General features: G+C 41.5%; 1 protein-coding gene across 2 annotated transcripts in view; it reads right to left on the reverse strand.

Moving 5' to 3' along the window:
- LOC139412582 (probable E3 ubiquitin-protein ligase HECTD2) overlaps nucleotides 1-17,094 on the reverse strand; it is a 48,714-nt gene that overhangs the window by 7,707 nt on the left and 23,913 nt on the right. For both annotated transcript variants that reach the window (XR_011634715.1, XM_071159297.1), the window contains exons 16-18: nucleotides 15,883-15,957; nucleotides 8,688-8,775; nucleotides 6,183-6,289 (exon numbers count right to left, since the gene is read on the reverse strand). Coding sequence is in view for 1 of the 2 variants with exons in the window: in XM_071159297.1 (XP_071015398.1) it covers nucleotides 6,183-6,289; nucleotides 8,688-8,775; nucleotides 15,883-15,957 (270 nt within the window). In the remaining variant the exon portion in view is untranslated. The remainder of the gene's footprint in view (nucleotides 1-6,182; nucleotides 6,290-8,687; nucleotides 8,776-15,882; nucleotides 15,958-17,094) is intronic.

A 17,094-nucleotide genomic window follows, 5' to 3' on the forward strand; every position in this document is an offset into this window, starting at 1 on the left:
AGCGATCACTGCCTCATTGCCTGCATCCGTAATGGGTCAGCGGTCAAACGACCTCCACTCATCACTGTAAAAATGCTCCCTGAAACACTTCAGCGAGCAGGCCTTTCTAATCGACCTGGCCGGGGTATCCTGGAAGGATATTGATCTCATCCCGTCAGTAGAGGATGCCTGGATATTTTTTTTAAATGCCTTCCTAACCATCTTAAATAAACATGCCCCATTCAAGAAATTTAGAACCAGGAATAGATATAGCCCTTGGTTCTCCCCAGACCTGACTGCCCTTAACCAACAAAAAAACATCCTATGGCGTTCTGCATTAGCATCGAACAGCCCCCGTGATATGCAGCTGTTCAGGGAAGCTAGAAACCATTATACACAGGCAGTTAGAAAAGCCAAGGCTAGCTTTTTCAAGCAGAAATTTGCTTCCTGCAACACTAACTCAAAAAAGTTCTGGGACACTGTAAAGTCCATGGAGAATAAGAACCCCTCCTCCCAGCTGCCCACTGCACTGAAGATAGGAAACACTGTCACCACTGATAAATCCACCATAATTGAGAATTTCAATAAGCATTTTTCTACGGCTGGCCATGCTTTCCACCTGGCTACTCCTACCCCGGTCAACAGCACTGCACCCCCCACAACAACTCGCCCAAGCCTTCCCCATTTCTCCTTCTCCCAAATCTGCTCAGCTGATGTTCTGAATGAGCTGCAAAATCTGGACCCCTACAAATCAGCCGGGCTAGACAATCTGGACCCTTTCTTTCTAAAATGATCTGCCAAAATTGTTGCCACCCCTATTACTAGCCTGTTCAACCTCTCTTTCGTGTCGTCTGAGATTCCCAAAGATTGGAAAACAGCTGCGGTCATCCCCCTCTTCAAAGGGGGTGACACTCTTGACCCAAACTGCTACAGACCTATATCTATCCTACCATGCCTTTCTAAGGTCTTCGAAAGCCAAGTCAACAAACAGATTACCGACCATTTCGAATCTCACCATACCTTCTCTGCTATGCAATCTGATTTCAGAGCTGGTCATGGGTGCACCTCAGCCACGCTCAAGGTCCTAAATGATATCTTAACCGCCATCGATAAGAAACATTACTGTGCAGCCGTATTCATTGATCTGGCCAAGGCTTTCGACTCTGTCAATCACCACATCCTCATCGGCAGACTCGACAGCCTTGGTTTCTCAAATGATTGCCTCGCCTGGTTCACCAACTACTTCTCTGATAGAGTTCAGTGTGTCAAATCGGAGGGTCTGCTGTCCGGACCTCTGGCAGTCTCTATGGGGGTGCCAGAGGGTTCAATTCTTGGACCAACTCTCTTCTCTGTATACATCAATGAGGTCGCTCTTGCTGCTGGTGAGTCTCTGATCCACCTCTATGCAGACGACACCATTCTGTATACTTCTGGCCCTTCTTTGGATACTGTGTTAACAACCCTCCAGGCAAGCTTCAATGCCATACAACTCTCCTTCCGTGGCCTCCAATTGCTCTTAAATACAAGTAAAACTAAATGCATGCTTTTCAACCGATCGCTACCTGTACCTACCCGCCTGTCCAACATTACTACTCTGGACGGCTCCGACTTAGAATACGTGGACAACTACAAATACTTAGGTGTCTGGTTAGACTGTAAACTCTCCTTCCAGACCCATATCAAACATCTCCAATCCAAAGTTAAATCTAGAATTGGCTTCCTATTTCGCAACAAAGCATCCTTCACTCATGCTGCCAAACATACCCTTGTAAAACTGACCATCCTACCAATCCTCGACTTTGGCGATGTCATTTACAAAATAGCCTCCAATACCCTACTCAACAAATTGGATGCAGTCTATCACAGTGCAATCCGTTTTGTCACCAAAGCCCCATATACTACCCACCATTGCGACCTGTACGCTCTCGTTGGCTGGCCCTCGCTTCATACTCGTCGCCAAACCCACTGGCTCCATGTCATCTACAAGACCCTGCTAGGTAAAGTCCCCCCTTATCTCAGCTCACTGGTCACCATTGCATCTCCCACCTGTAGCACACGCTCCAGCAGGTATATATCTCTAGTCACCCCCAAAACCAATTCTTTCTTTGGCCGCCTCTCCTTCCAGTTCTCTGCTGCCAATGACTGGAACGAACTACAAAAATCTCTGAAACTGGAAACACTTATCTCCCTCACTAGCTTTAAGCACCAACTGTCAGAGCAGCTCACAGATTACTGCACCTGTACATAGCCCACCTATAATTTAGCCCAAACAACTACCTCTTTCCCTACTGTATTTTATTTATTTATTTATTTTGCTCCTTTGCACCCCCATTATTTTTATTTCTACTTTGCACTTTCTCCCATTGCAAATCTACCATTCCAGTGTTTTACTTGCTATATTGTATCTACTTTGCCACCATGGCCTTTTTGCCTTTACCTCCCTTATCTCACCTCATTTGCTCACATCGTATATAGACTTGTTTATACTGTATTATTGACTGTATGTTTGTTTTACTCCATGTGTAACTCTGTGTCGTTGTATGTGTCGAACTGCTTTGCTTTATCTTGGCCAGGTCGCAATTGTAAATGAGAACTTGTTCTCAACTTGCCTACCTGGTTAAATAAAGGTGAAATAAATAAAAATAAAATAAAAAGTAATGATGGACTGTCATTTCTCTTTGCTTATTTGAGCTGTTCTTGCCATAATATGGACCTGGTCTTTTACCAAATAGGGCTATCTTCTGTATATAACCCCTACCTTGTCACAACACAACTGATTGCCTCAAACGCATTAAGGAGGAAATAAATTCCACAAATTAACTTAACAAGGCACACCTGTTAATTGAAATGCATTCCAGGTGACTACCTCATGAAGCTGGTTGAGAGAATGCCAAGAGTGTGCAAAGCTGTCAAAGGCAAAGGGTGGCTACTTTGAAGAATCTAAAATATTTAGATTTGTTTAACACTTATGTTATTTCATAGTTTTGATGTCTTCACTATTATTCTACAATGTAGAAAAACATTTAAATATAGAAAAACCCTGGAATGAGTAGGTGTGTCAACTCTTGACTGGTACTGTTGTAGAATTACAGTAATTTCGGATGGAATTCCATCTATTGCAGAATGTATAGCAGGCGGACGCCATTTTCACCCAGATAAATTCCATCATTGACGAATTACCTCTGTTTTTTCCAAAAACAATCCAAATTGGCAACAAATGACGTGCCCATGTCTTTAGAAAGGCGCATTAGCCATAGATGAAAAGACCACATACAATAAACACGCTCCATACACTAAGGTTAGAGTAAAGAATAGATCAAACCCATGGTTTAAGTCAGACATTTCTGATGCTATTTGTAAAAGAGATGTAGCATGGGCTAAGGCTAGGTAAACTTATTATAGCTCTGACTGGCTGATTTTAAGGCAGCTAAGAAACCTGTGCATCAGACTTGTTAGAAGAACAAAATCGGATTACTATGTGACTAGTTTAAAATGACTGTTATGGGAATCCAGACAAATTCTGGAAAGTATTTAAAACATTAAAATAACAATATGCACTCTACACTCCCAAATCAGATAGGGTTGGATACTGGTCTCATTACTGATAAGAACGCCAATGCTAATGCCTTCAACAATCACTTCATTGCAGCAGGCAATCTTGTTGAGAAAATGCCAACCACAAATGAAGGAAGAAAAGATACATATGCATTATGCATGAGTGCGGATGCTGATGGTCAGAGTTTCTCACGAAGCCTCTTCACAGAGAAGAAAGTTATTGATGCCTTGCTAGCCATAGACACTAACAAAGCGATAGGGGCTGACAAATTTGACCCGGAGTTGCTGGCTAGAGCTGCACCACTTATCTCTGGTGCTCTTACTCATATTTCTAACCTCACATTGACCTCTAGGGTCATACCTAAGATTTGGAGAACTGCCTATGTGCTGCCTCTGCACAAAGGTGGGGATACTGGTGACCTTGATAATGATCGACCAATCTCCAAGCTGTCTTGTCTTGTAAAACTGTTAGTCATTGGTAAATGTACAGCTGCGCTCTTTCTTGTCTGACAACTGCATACTGAACAAATTTCAGTCCAGTTTAGACCGGGGCACAGTACCATCACAGCCACCACACTGGTTATAAATGATATTGTAAGAACTTTGGATAAGAAGTTGAACTGTGTTGCTTTGTTTGTTGACCTGTCAAAGGCTTTCGAGACAGTTGATCATTCTCTTCTGCTGAAGAGGCTGACCTCATTGGGGTTGGCCTCAGATACATGTTTATGGTTTCAGAATTATCTCAGTGATAGATCTCAGGCTATTATTGCAGTTGAGGTCAAATCTGAGTTTGTCACTGTTCACAAAGGAGTCCCGCAAGGTTTGATTTTAGGTCCTTTATTATTCACTATATACATAAATTATATCTGTATCTCAGTGAAAAAAATGCTGCTTTAATTTCTATGCTGATGACACAGTACTATATGCCACAGCCCCATCACTCACTAAAGCATTTGACTTTCAATTGCTTCAAGATGCACTTGTAGATCTTAGGCTGGTGCTTAAGTAAAACTAAGTATATGGTATTTTCACGAACCAAAAGTATACAATTTGAATTTCTGAACAATGCTAACCATGATGGCTGTCTTTTGGAACATGTTCCCACCTATAAATAACTTGGAATTTGGTTAGATGATAATCTCTCTTTTAAAACTCGTATAACTGAGCTGGTAAAGAAGCTGAAATTGAGAATAAGATGTTTTTGTAGAAATAAATCTTGTCTGTCATCACAGCACAGAAAGAAAATTGTACAGGCCACTTATGTCAGTGCTTGATTATGGTGATGTTTTATATATGCATGGATCAGCATCAGTAGTGAAGAAATTGGATGCATTGTATCATGCAGCGTTGCGCTTTGTTACTAATGAAAACTTTTGCACACATCATTGTCTTTTGTACACATCGGTTGGCTGGGACTCCCTGACTTTTAGAAGGGCCAGACACTAGTTGATACTTGTCTATAAAGCGGTCTTATAGAAATTTCCTAATTATCTTAACTCAAACATTCAGTGGTCAAACAGTATTTATCAGACTCGGTCACGGGACATGCTAGTGCTAGAGATACCCCGGAGTTAGGCAAAACGGCATTTGAATATCATGCTTCACACTCATGGAATGAATTTCAGAGAGAACTCCAGTTAGATGTTTTGGTGCCTGAAAGACAGCTTAAATGCACATTACATTAACTTCTTTTTATAAACTGTGATTGCTTTTTGTAATGTGTGTTTTTCTTATAGAAGTTAATTTATTTTTATCTTTTTAATCTCCATCTTGTACTTTTTATGTTTTAATTTTGTTTGGTTTTTAAATTCTTATTAATTGTTGTGTTGTTTTTATTGTTGTATCACAGGGCACAACTGTAAAAGAGACCTGATCTCAGCAAGTTTCCCCTGTTAAAATAAAGGTTAATAAATCAATCAATCAATCAATAAATCAATAAATAAATATGAGGCTACCCTGCTGGCAAAGTCTGGGCCAGGGAGAACATAAGCTATTCTGTGTCTCTGGCTGATCGGTATTCAATGGAGGTCACCTGTGTTAGATTTGTGCTGCTGTAACGAGATAAGTAAAAACATTCTTCCCAGGAGGCCCTAATCCCTATAGTCTGTCTAAATAACTAAATCAACTCATCACCTCTATTCTTGACCCACTTAAACGGTCCTGTTTCGCAATATAGGGTGGCTACAGTATCTGAGTAATGTCACTCAGTGCAAAATATACCCCAGCAGAGGGGGTCAGGAGGTGGCAGGTGGGTAGAAGTTGTGTATATTTACATTAACAATCAAGAGAGACTCCTTCATACAATTGTGTATGTGTGAGACGCAAGCATGCACACCACAGGTGGCTAGTGGCACCTTACTTGGGGAGGACAGGCTCATAGTAATGGCTGGAATGGAATATATGGAATATATTCCAGCCATTATTATGAGCCATTCTCCCCTCACCAGCCTCCAGTGAGGTACACATATTGATATTAGCTTATCTCCTCCTCTTACTATAAAACCTGTATTAGAACTTTCATCTGGAGGTTCTGACCACAGTGATGTGAATAACTTATTGTAATAACTTATTGTAACCTTCCAAGAACCTGGGAGCCGAGCCGACCTTAACCCCACCCCCACAGAAAGCCCAGAGAAGTCCCGACTCACCATCAGAGCGTCTGACGCACACACACTGTGGAAGCCACGATAGAAGGCTGCAAACTGCTTGTAAATTGACTTATTAAGCAGGAAACCAGCATACAACTGAACATACTCTGCAGAGAAAGAAAATAATTTAATAAATCATTCAAGCACCCATAAGTTGAGACACATACTCAAACAAGTCTTGTGCACGTGACATTGAAGCATAAGTACAGTGTGATGCATTTCTTCAAGCTCCAAAACCAACAATGCAGTAATCGATATCAGCGTAGCACTAAACACAAGGTAGAACTAAAACACACAAGAAATAAAATAAGAAATAAGAACATGAGAAAGTAAGAAGCTACAGTTGAAGTCAGAAGTTTACATACACCTTAGCCAAATACATTTAAACTCAGTTTTCACAATTTCTGACATTTAATCCCAGTAAAATTACCAGTCTTAGGTCAGTTAAGATCACCACTAAATTTTAAGAATGTGAAATGTCAGAATAATAGTAGAGAGAATGATTTATTTCAGCTTTTATTTCTTTCATCACATTCCCAGTGGGTCAGATGTTTACATACACTCAATTAGTATTTGGTAGCATTGCCTTTAAATTGTTTAACTTGGGTCAAACATTTCAGGTAGCCTTCCACAAGCTTCCCACAATAAGTCGGGTGAATTTTGGCACATTCCTCCTGACAGAGCTGGTGTAACTGAGTCAGGTTTGTAGGCATCCTTGCTCGCATACGCTTTTTCAGTTCTGCCCACACATTTTCTATGGGATTGAGGTCAGGGCTTTGTGATGGACACTCCAATACCTTGACTTTTGCCAGAACTTTGGAAGTGTGCTTGGTAGGCATTTGTATGCATTTGCGACCAAGCTTTAACTTCATGACTGATGTCTTGAGATTTTGCTACAATATATCCACATAATTTTACCTCTTCATGATGTCATCTATTTTGTGAAGTGCACCAGTCCCTCCTGCAGCAAAGCACCCCCACAACATGATGCTGCCACCCCCGTGCTTCACGGTTGGAATGGTGTTCAATGGCTTGCAAGCATCCCCCTTTTTCCTCCAAACATAACGATGGTCATTATGGCCAAACAGTTCTATTTTTGTTTCATCAGACCAGAGGACATTTCTCCAAAAAGTACGATCTTTGTCCCCATGTGCAGTTGCAAACAGTAATCTGGCTTTTTTATGGTGGTTTTGGAGCAGGGACTTCTTCCTTGCTGAGTGGCCTTTCAGGTTATGTCGATATAGGACTCGTTTTACTGTGGATCTAGATAATTTTGTACCTGTTTCCTCCACCATCTTCACAAGGTCCTTTGCTGTTGTTCTGGGATTGATTTGCACTTTTCGCACCAAAGTATGTTAATCTCTAGGAGACAGAACGCGTCTCCTTCCTGAGAGGTAGGACGGCTGCGTGGTCCCATGGTGTTTATACTTGCATACTATTGTTTGTACAGATGAACGTGGTACCTTCAGGCTTTTGGAAATTGCTCCCAAGGATGAACCAGACTTTTTTTCTGAGGTCTTGGCTGATTTCTGTTTAAAGGCACAGCCAACTTATTGTATGTAAACTTCTGACCCACTGGAATTGTGATACTGTGAATTATAAGTGAAATAATCTGTCTGTAAACAATTGTTGGAAAAATGACTTGTGTCATGCACAAAGGAGATGTCCTAACAGACTTGCCAAAGTTAGAGTTTGTTAACAAGAAATTTGTGGAGTGGTTGAAAAATGAGTTTTATAGACTCCAACCTAAGTGTATGTAAACTTCCGACTTCAACTGTATATACAGTGTCAGTTCCAATACCTTATTAACAATGTGCAGGGATACTGGAGTGATAGAGGTCGATATAGTGCATTCGGAAACTATTCAAAACCTTTGACTTATTCCACATTTTGTTACTTTACAGCATCATTCTAAAATTGATTAACTCGTTTTTCCCCCTCATCAATCAACTCACAATACCCCATGATGACAAAGCCACAAAAAAAGCAAATGTATAATATATATGTTTATATATTTTAATATCACACTCAAGTACTCTAAAAAAAATATATACATTTTATACATTTGCTTTTTTTGTTGCTTTGTCATCATGGGGTATTGTGAGTTGATTGATGAGGGGAAAAACGAGTTAATCAATTTTAGAATGATGCTGTAACGTAACGAAATGTGGGAAAAATTCAAGGGGTCTGAATACTTTCCGAATGCACTGTATGTATAAGGGTAAGTTGACTAGACATCAGGTAGAGGAGAATTGTGACATAACATGGGGAACAGACAAATACACAGAAAGGTGAATTAGTGAACAGCACATCGCCGATTTTCTAACAGAAATGTGGTCGCGGAGGCCCGACGTGTGATTTTATTGTGGTGTGGTCTAAATTGACGAACAGAACTAGTTGAATCAGCTGCGTTAGAGATGGGATGGAACAAAACAAAGCACATCTGTGGTCCTGTACATGAATGTCTACCCTTCATATATTAATCTACAGTATAGGCCTACTCACCCTTTCTGTTCTGTTTGTTGACTGGAATCTTGTCACCTCCAGGTTTTAGGTTATAGGACCTGACCACCCCGAGCTCCTCTTGGAAAACCTAGATACAATGATACAGTCACTAACTTAAAATGATGAGAGTGGATTTCTTGGGAAAGGCCAAAGCTTATTGGTTTATGGTCAACATTCACTTACGGTAAACATGTGGGCTTAAAAATAGCCTACTGTAATCAGAAACCAGAGGTATAGATAATGTATTTGCTCTGGTGTTGAACTCAGCTGGTGAATAAAGGATATAGAACATATGATACAGTGCCTTCAGAAAGTATTCATACCCCTTGACTTATTCCACATTTTGTTGTGTTACAACCTGAATTCAAAATGGATTATATCGATTTTTTCCCCTCACCCACCTATACAAAATACCCCATAATGCCAAAATATTTTTTTGTTGTTGCAATTTTTGCAAATATATTGAAAACGAAATACAGAAATCTCATTCACATACTGTAAGTCTTCCAAATTTAGCGTAGGTGCATCCAATTTCCTTTGATCATCCTTGAGAGGTCACTACAACTTTATTGGAGTCCACCTGTGGCCAACTCAATTGTTTGGACATGATTCAGAAAGAAACACCGGTCTATATAAGATCCCACAGTAGACAGTGCATGTCAGAGCATAAAACTATACCATGAAGTTCAAGGAACTGTCCGAGATATAACAATTCTAAGGCATACAGTACCAGTCAAAAGTTGATACACCTACTCATTCAAGGGTTTTTCTTTATTTTTACTATTTTCTACATTGTAGAATAATAGTGAAGACATCAAAACTATGAAATAACACATATGGAATCATGTAGTAACCAAAAAAAGTGTTAAACAAATATGAGATTCTTCAAAGTAATCATCCTTTTCTTCAAAGTAGCCACCCTTTGCCTTGATGAAAGCTTTGTACACTCTTGGCATTCTCTCAACCAACCTTCATGAGGTCGTCACCTGGTATGCATTTCAATTATAAGGTGTGCCTTGTTAAAAGTTAATTTGTAGACTCTCTTTCCTTCTTAATATGTTTGAGCCAATCAGTTGTGACAAGTTAGGGGTGGTATACAGAAGCTAGCCCTATGTGGTAAAAGACCAAGTCCATATTATGGCAAGAACGGCTTAAATAAGCAAAGAGAAATGACAGTCCATCATTACTTTAAAACTTCTTATGGCTTGGGGGCAGTATTGAGTAGTTGGATGAATAAGCTGCCCAGAGTAAACTGCCTGCTAATCAGGCCTAGAAGCTAAGATATGCATATTATTAGTAGATAGAAAACCCTCTGAAGTTTCTAAAACTGTTTGAATGATGGCTGTGAGTATAACAGAACTCATATGGCAGGCAAAAACCTGATTAAAAAATCCAACCAGGAAGTGGGAAATCTGAGGTTTTTAGTTTTTCAACTCTTTGCCTATCCAAGATAGTGTACATTTGGTTCGATTGCACTTCCTACGGCTTCCACTAGATGTCAACAGTCTTTAGAACCTTGTTTGAGGCTTCTACTGTGAAGGAGGAGAGAATGAGAGCTGATTAAGTAAGAGGTCTGCCAGAAGGCCATGAGCGCATTCAGGTGTGCTCCCGTGAGAGGTAGCTGCGTTCCATTGCATTTCTAAAGACAAAGGAATTCTCGGGTTGAAACATTATTGAAGATTTTTGTTAAAAACATCCTAAAGATTGATTCTATACATCGTTTGACATGTTTCTACGAACTGTAATGGAATATTTTGACTTTTCGTCTGGCCTGCGCGTCGTGAATTTGGATTTGTGAACAAAAGGTGTAAACAAAAAGGAGGTATTTGGACATAAATTATGGACTTTATCGAACAAAACAAACATTTATTGTGGAACTGGAATTCCTGGGAGTGCATTCTGATGAAGATCAAAGCTAAGTGAATATTTATAATGCTATTTCTGACTTCTGTTGACTCCACAACATGACGGATATCTGTATGGCTTTTTTGGTCTCTGAGCGCCGTACTCAGATTATATGGTGTGCTTTTTCGGTAAAGCTTTTTCGAAATTTGACACAGCATTAAGGAGAAGTTTATCTAAAGTTCCATGCATAATTCTTGTATCTTTTATCAATATTTATTTTGAGTATTTCTGTAAATTGATGTGGCTCTGCAAAATCACTGGATGTTTTGGAAGCAAAACATTATTGAACATAACGCGCCAATGTAAACTAAGATTTTTTGATATAAATATGAACTTTATCGAACAAAACATACATGTATTGTGTAACAAAGTCCTATGAGTGTCATCTGATGAAGATCATCAAAGGTTAGTGATTCATTTTATCTATATTTCTGCTTTTTGTGACTCCTCTCTTAGGCTGGAAAAAATGGCTGTGCTTTTCTGTGACTAGGGACTGACCTAACATAATCAGATGGTGTGCTTTCGTCGTTAACAACAAGTTTATCTTTAAAATGGTGTCAAATACTTCTATGTTTCAGGAATTTTAATTGAGATTTCTGTTGTTTGAATTTGGCGCCCTGCACTTTCACTGGCTGTTGTCATATCGATCCCGTTAACAGGATCTCAGTCGTAAGAACTTAAGACATGAAGGACAGTCAATACAACAAAATGTCAAGTACTTTGAAAGTTTCTTCAAGTGCAGACGCAAAAACGATCAAGCGCTATGATGAAACTGGCTCTCATGAGGACTGTCACAGGAAAGGAAGACCCAGAGTTAATTATGCTGCAGAGGACAAGTTCATTAGAGTTATCAACCTCAGAAATTGCAGCCCAAATAAATGCTTCACAGAATTCAAGTAACAGACACATCTCAACATCAACTGTTCAGGACTGTGTGAATCAGGCCTTCATGGTCAAATTGCTGCAAAGAAACGACACCAATAATAATAAGAGACTTGCTTGGGCCAAGAAACACGAGCAACGGACATTAGACTGGTGGAAATCTGTCCTTTGGTCTGATGAGTCAAAATGTTAGATTTTCGGCTCCAACTGCCATGTCTTTGTGAGACGCAGAGTAGGTGAACAGATGACCTCCGCATGTGTGGTTCCCACCGTGAAGCATGGAGGAGGTGGTGTGATGGTGCTTTGCTGGTGTCACGGTCTGTGATTTATTTAGAAATCAAGGCACACTTAACCAGCATGGCTACCACAGCATTCTGCAGAGATACGCCATCTCATCTGGTTTGCGCTTGGTGGGACAATCATTTGTTTTTCAACAGGACAATGACCCAACACACCTCCAGACAGTGGCAGGCTTGATTACCAACAACGACGAGACGGCCTACAGGGAGGAGGTGAGGGCCCTCGGAGTGTGGTGTCAGGAAAATAACCTCACACTCAACGTCAACAAAACTAAGGAGATGATTGTGAACTTCAGGAAACAGCAGAGGGAACACCCCCCTATCCACATCGATGGAACAGTAGTGGAGAGGGTAGTAAGTTTTAAGTTCCTCGGCGTACACATCACATACAAACTGAATTGGTCCACCCACACAGACAGCATCGTGAAGAAGGCGCAGCAGCGCCTCTTCAACCTCAGGAGGCTGAAGAAATTCGGCTTGTCACCAAAAGCACTCACAAACATCTACAGATGCACAATCGAGAGCATCCTGTCGGGCTGTATCACTGCCTGGTACGGCAACTGCTCCGCCCACAACCGTAAGGCTCTCCAGAGGGTAGTGAGGTCTGCACAACGCATCACCGGGGGCAAACTACCTGCCCTCCAGGACACCTACACCACCTGATGTCACAGGAAGGCCATAAAGATCATCAAGGACAACAACCACCCGAGCCACTGCCTGTTCACCCCGCTATCATCCAGAAGGCGAGGTCAGTACAGGTGCATCAAAGCTGGGACCAAGAGACTGAAAAACAGCTTATATCTCAAGGCCATCAGACTGTTAAACAGCCACCACTAACATTGAGTGGCTGCTGCCAACACACTGACTCAACTCCAGCCACTTTAATAATGGGAATTGATGGGAAATGATGTAAAATATATCACTAGCCACTTCAAACAATGCTACCTAATATAATGTTTACATACCCTACATTACTCATCTCATATGTATATGTATATACTGTACTCTATATCATCTACTGCATCTTTATGTAATACATGTATCACTAGCCACTTTAACTATGCCACCTTGTTTACATACTCATCTCATATGTATATACTGTACTCAATACCATCTACTGTATCTTGCCTATGCCGTTCTGTACCATCACTCATTCATATATCTTTATGTACATATTCTTTATCCCCTTACACTTGTGTCTATAAGGTAGTAGTTTTGGAATTGTTAGCTAGATTACTTGTTGGTTATTACTGCATTGTCGGAACTAGAAGCACAAGCATTTCGCTACACTCGCATTAACATCTGCTAAGCATGTGTATGTGACAAATACAATTTGATTTGATTTGACTGTGTGGGCTATTTGACCAAGGAGAGTGATGGATTGCTGCATCAGACCTGTCCTCCACAATCACCTGACCTCAACCCAATTGAGATGGTTTGGGATGAGTTAGACCGCAGAGTGAAGGAAAAGCAGCCAACAAGTGCTCAGCATATGTGGAAACTACTTCAAGACTGTTGGAAAAGACTTCCAGGTGAAGCTGTTTGAGAGAATGCCATAGTTTTCATGTCTTCACTATTATTCTACAATGTAGAAAATAGTACAAATAAATAACCCTTGAATGAGTAGGTGTTTCCAAACTTGGCTGGTACTGTATGTAAATAAGGTATTTCTGTTTTTTGATAAATGTGCCAAAAATTTGAAAAACCTGTTTTTGTTTTGTCATTATGGGGTATTGTGTGTACATTGATGAGGAAAAACATTTACTTAATCAATTTTAGAATAAGTCTAACATAGTGGAAAGTCAAGGGGTATGAATCATTTTCGAAACGCACTGTATGTCTGTCTATATGATATACTCAGTGGCCAGTTTATTAGGTACACCCATCTAGTAACGGGTCGGACCCCTCTTTTCCTCCAGAATAGCCTGAATTCTTCCGGGCGTGGAATCGTTGCTTCATTTGTATCAAGGAACTTAATGTGTTCCAGGAAAACCTTCCCCACACCATTACACCACCTATACCAGCCTGTACCATTGACACCAGGCAGGATGGAGCCATGGACTCATGCTGCTTACAAACAACTCCTGACTCTGCCATCACTATGACGCAACAGAAATGGGGATTCGTCGGACCTGGAAATGTTTTTCCACTCCTTAATTGTTCAGTGTTAGTTATAAAGTGCCAACTGGAGACGCTTCTTCTTGTTTTTAGCTGATAGGAGTGGAAACAGGTGTGGTCGTCTGCTGCAATAGCCCATCCATGACAAGGACTGATGAGTTGTGCATTCCAAGATGCAGTTCTGCACACCACTGTCGTACCTGCATCATTGTTTGCCTGTTTGTGGCCCGCCGGTTAGCTTGCACGATTTTTGCCACTCTCGACCTCTCATCAGCCAGCTGTTTTCGCCCACAATACTGCCGGTAACTGGATGTTTTTGTCGCACCATTCTCGGTAAACCCTAGACCAGGGATATTCAACTTTTACCCTACGAGGTCCGGAGCCTGCTGTTTTTCTGTTCTAACTGACAATTATTTGAGCCCACCTGGTTTCCCAGGTCGAAAATCTGTCCCTGATTAGAAGGCAACAATGAAAAAGTGCAGTAGAACTGGCTTCGACGTGAAGAGTTGAGTTTGAGGGCCCTAGACACTGTCGTGCGTGAAAAGCCCATGAGGCGGGCTGTTTCTGAGATACTGGAACATTGTCACCGACGATCGTCCCACGCTCAGCGGCTTAGGTCACTCGTTTTGCCCATTCTTACGTTCAAACGAATAGTAACTAAATGCCTCGATGCCTGTTTTATATAGCAAGCCACGGCCACTGTTTGTAGGAGCAAACCATTTACTGTACCTAATAAACTGGCCACTGAGTGCATGTCTATATGATTTGATATGTCTATAGATATAGCATAGAGGGGTAATGGATGGTGGTGGTCGGGATCTGAATACAGGTCAGTGAGTATATCTCTGGCTCAGTAAAAGGGTGAAAGACCCTGAAACCTTGGGCCTCAACTCAGAGGCCAAAATGCACATTTCCAAAATAATTATCTCACAATTTTATAATAGTTCAGAGGTGTGACCACCTAACTCATCATTAGTGGTGATGGATTGAATTTGACCTCTGATGTTCTTCTATCTCTACCGCAGATTCAGTCTAAGTTTCATGATCACTAATGATGAAAACCAAGGCCTTACCCAGATCCCACTCCTTCCAATGGCAATTCGGACACAGTGATAGTCACTGCTTTTCACACTGGAGTGTTAGTCTTGAGGAGGGCGTGAGAGAATGCATCTCCACAGCCTTCAGACCCTCCATACCCACACACTATGACACGTAGCTCTATTACCAGTGACACACCACCAATTAACAGCCATACTGTAATACTGAATTGATGAAGTCATGTAACTGAGTCACTCTTTAAAATCATTAAACAGCTCCTGGTCATCTTTTATTTTTTTTACCCCCTTTTCTCCCCAATTTCGTGGTATCCAATTGTTAGTAATTACTATCTTGTCACATCGCTACAACTCCCGTACGGGCTCGGGAGAGAAGAAGGTCGAAAGCCATGCGTCCTCCGAAACATAACCCAACCAAGCCGCACTGCTTCTTAACACAGTGCGGCTCCAACCCGGAAGCCAGTCGCACCAATGTGTCGGAGGAAACACTGTGCACCTGGTTACCCCGGTTAGCGAGCACTGCGCCCGGCCCGCCACAGGAGTCGCTGGTGCGAGATGAGACAAGGATATCCCTACCGGCCAAACCCTCCCTAACCCGGACGACGCTATGCCAATTGTGCATCGTCCCACGGACCTCCCAGTCGCGGCCGGCTGCGACGGAGCCTGGGCGCAAACCCAGAGTCTCTGGTGGCACAGCTAGCGCTGCGATGCAGTGCCCTAGACCACCGCGCCACCCGGGAGGCCTAGCTCCTGGTCATCTTGATGGAGTCTGTAATTAAAACCTTGTGAGGCCAAAACCTTCTGAAGGTTTGGGGAACACTTTAGCCAAACTAATTGGACTAAGATCCTTTTATTTTTTTGATCTATGTACATTTGTGTCCTGTTCAATAGTGCACTGTTGGCCTTGCACTGTTAATACATAGGAGAGGTCCATACCTGGAAGGTCAGATAGAAGTCTTCTTCCACATTGCCCTCATAGCAGAGCAGCTCTCCAAGCCCATGAGCCAAATCCTGAAATAGCAAATACTTTGTCACTTTTATTATTTCCTTTCAAATGGACTGTACGTTGCACACAGCGTGACACGGGTCATGTATTACTGTGTGTGCTGCATGAATAAGCATGTTATGTTAGCAAGCTTCTGTTCTAAAGCTAATCAGCTGTTGTATTCAGCAAACCATTCCACACACGTAAAACACATGTAAGCCAGTAAGGGCAGTGGGAAAAATTAAGTTTAACAACAACAAAAAACTATTGGTTAGATAATTGAACAGTGCACCAGGGGTACTGTGATTCCTGAAATGCAGAGTCTGTTAGAGTATTTTTTTAAATCAGAAATTATACTTTTGTTACATTGTTTGCTAGCTTCTCATTGACTACCCAACTTTGCTAACACTAGCTAGCTAGCTAGCCAGTTTTCTAAAAATGTGTGTTAGCTAGCCAAGTCAGCCATGTTATTAATACAACTCTCATCTGCTGTCGACATCAGGATACGATTTGAGAGCTCTAGTTAGCTCGAAAAATGGTTAGTAGCTTTGGCTACACGCGGACAGTGAATTCAGAAACATTCAATGGCTAGACACACTACAAACGATTTTACCAGGTTCCCATTTAGCAATTGTAATGACAGTCCACCACAACATACCCGAGAGTTTGCTAATTAGCATGGGGTAATCAGTGTTTAAATGTCATTATATACTAAAAACACAGTTTGAGATTTCGCCAGTTGTTCATACGGGGAAATAGGCTTCCCATAAAAATCTTGTCAGAGATTGCAATAGTAATCAAGGGGGCGGGGCTTAGCAAAAGGTAAATTGCCTTTGCAGATGGGACTGTACAGCAAAGCGACTTTCAACCGTCTTCTTGAATCAGCCCAGCTGCAAAGCAGTTACATAGGATGAAGGGACAGTCTCTGATCAGTGGTATAGTGGCATGGCTGTGCCTACCTTTCATGCCCCAAAGGGAGCCAGGGCAGGATTACTGTGGCACTGGGAGTATGCCAGGCCAGCCACCCTGCTTCATCAAAGCCACAGTGTTATTAAAACAAAGTTTTTTTAGGACAGACAGGGCAGAGAACAACGCCCCACTCTTATGAAACTATGAACAAAGCCCCAAGAAACTAGGAGGCAAACATCTGGCACAGTTTAACA

The sequence above is a fragment of the Oncorhynchus clarkii genome, chromosome 1 (assembly GCF_045791955.1).
Source record: "Oncorhynchus clarkii lewisi isolate Uvic-CL-2024 chromosome 1, UVic_Ocla_1.0, whole genome shotgun sequence".
NCBI lineage: Eukaryota > Metazoa > Chordata > Actinopteri > Salmoniformes > Salmonidae > Oncorhynchus > Oncorhynchus clarkii.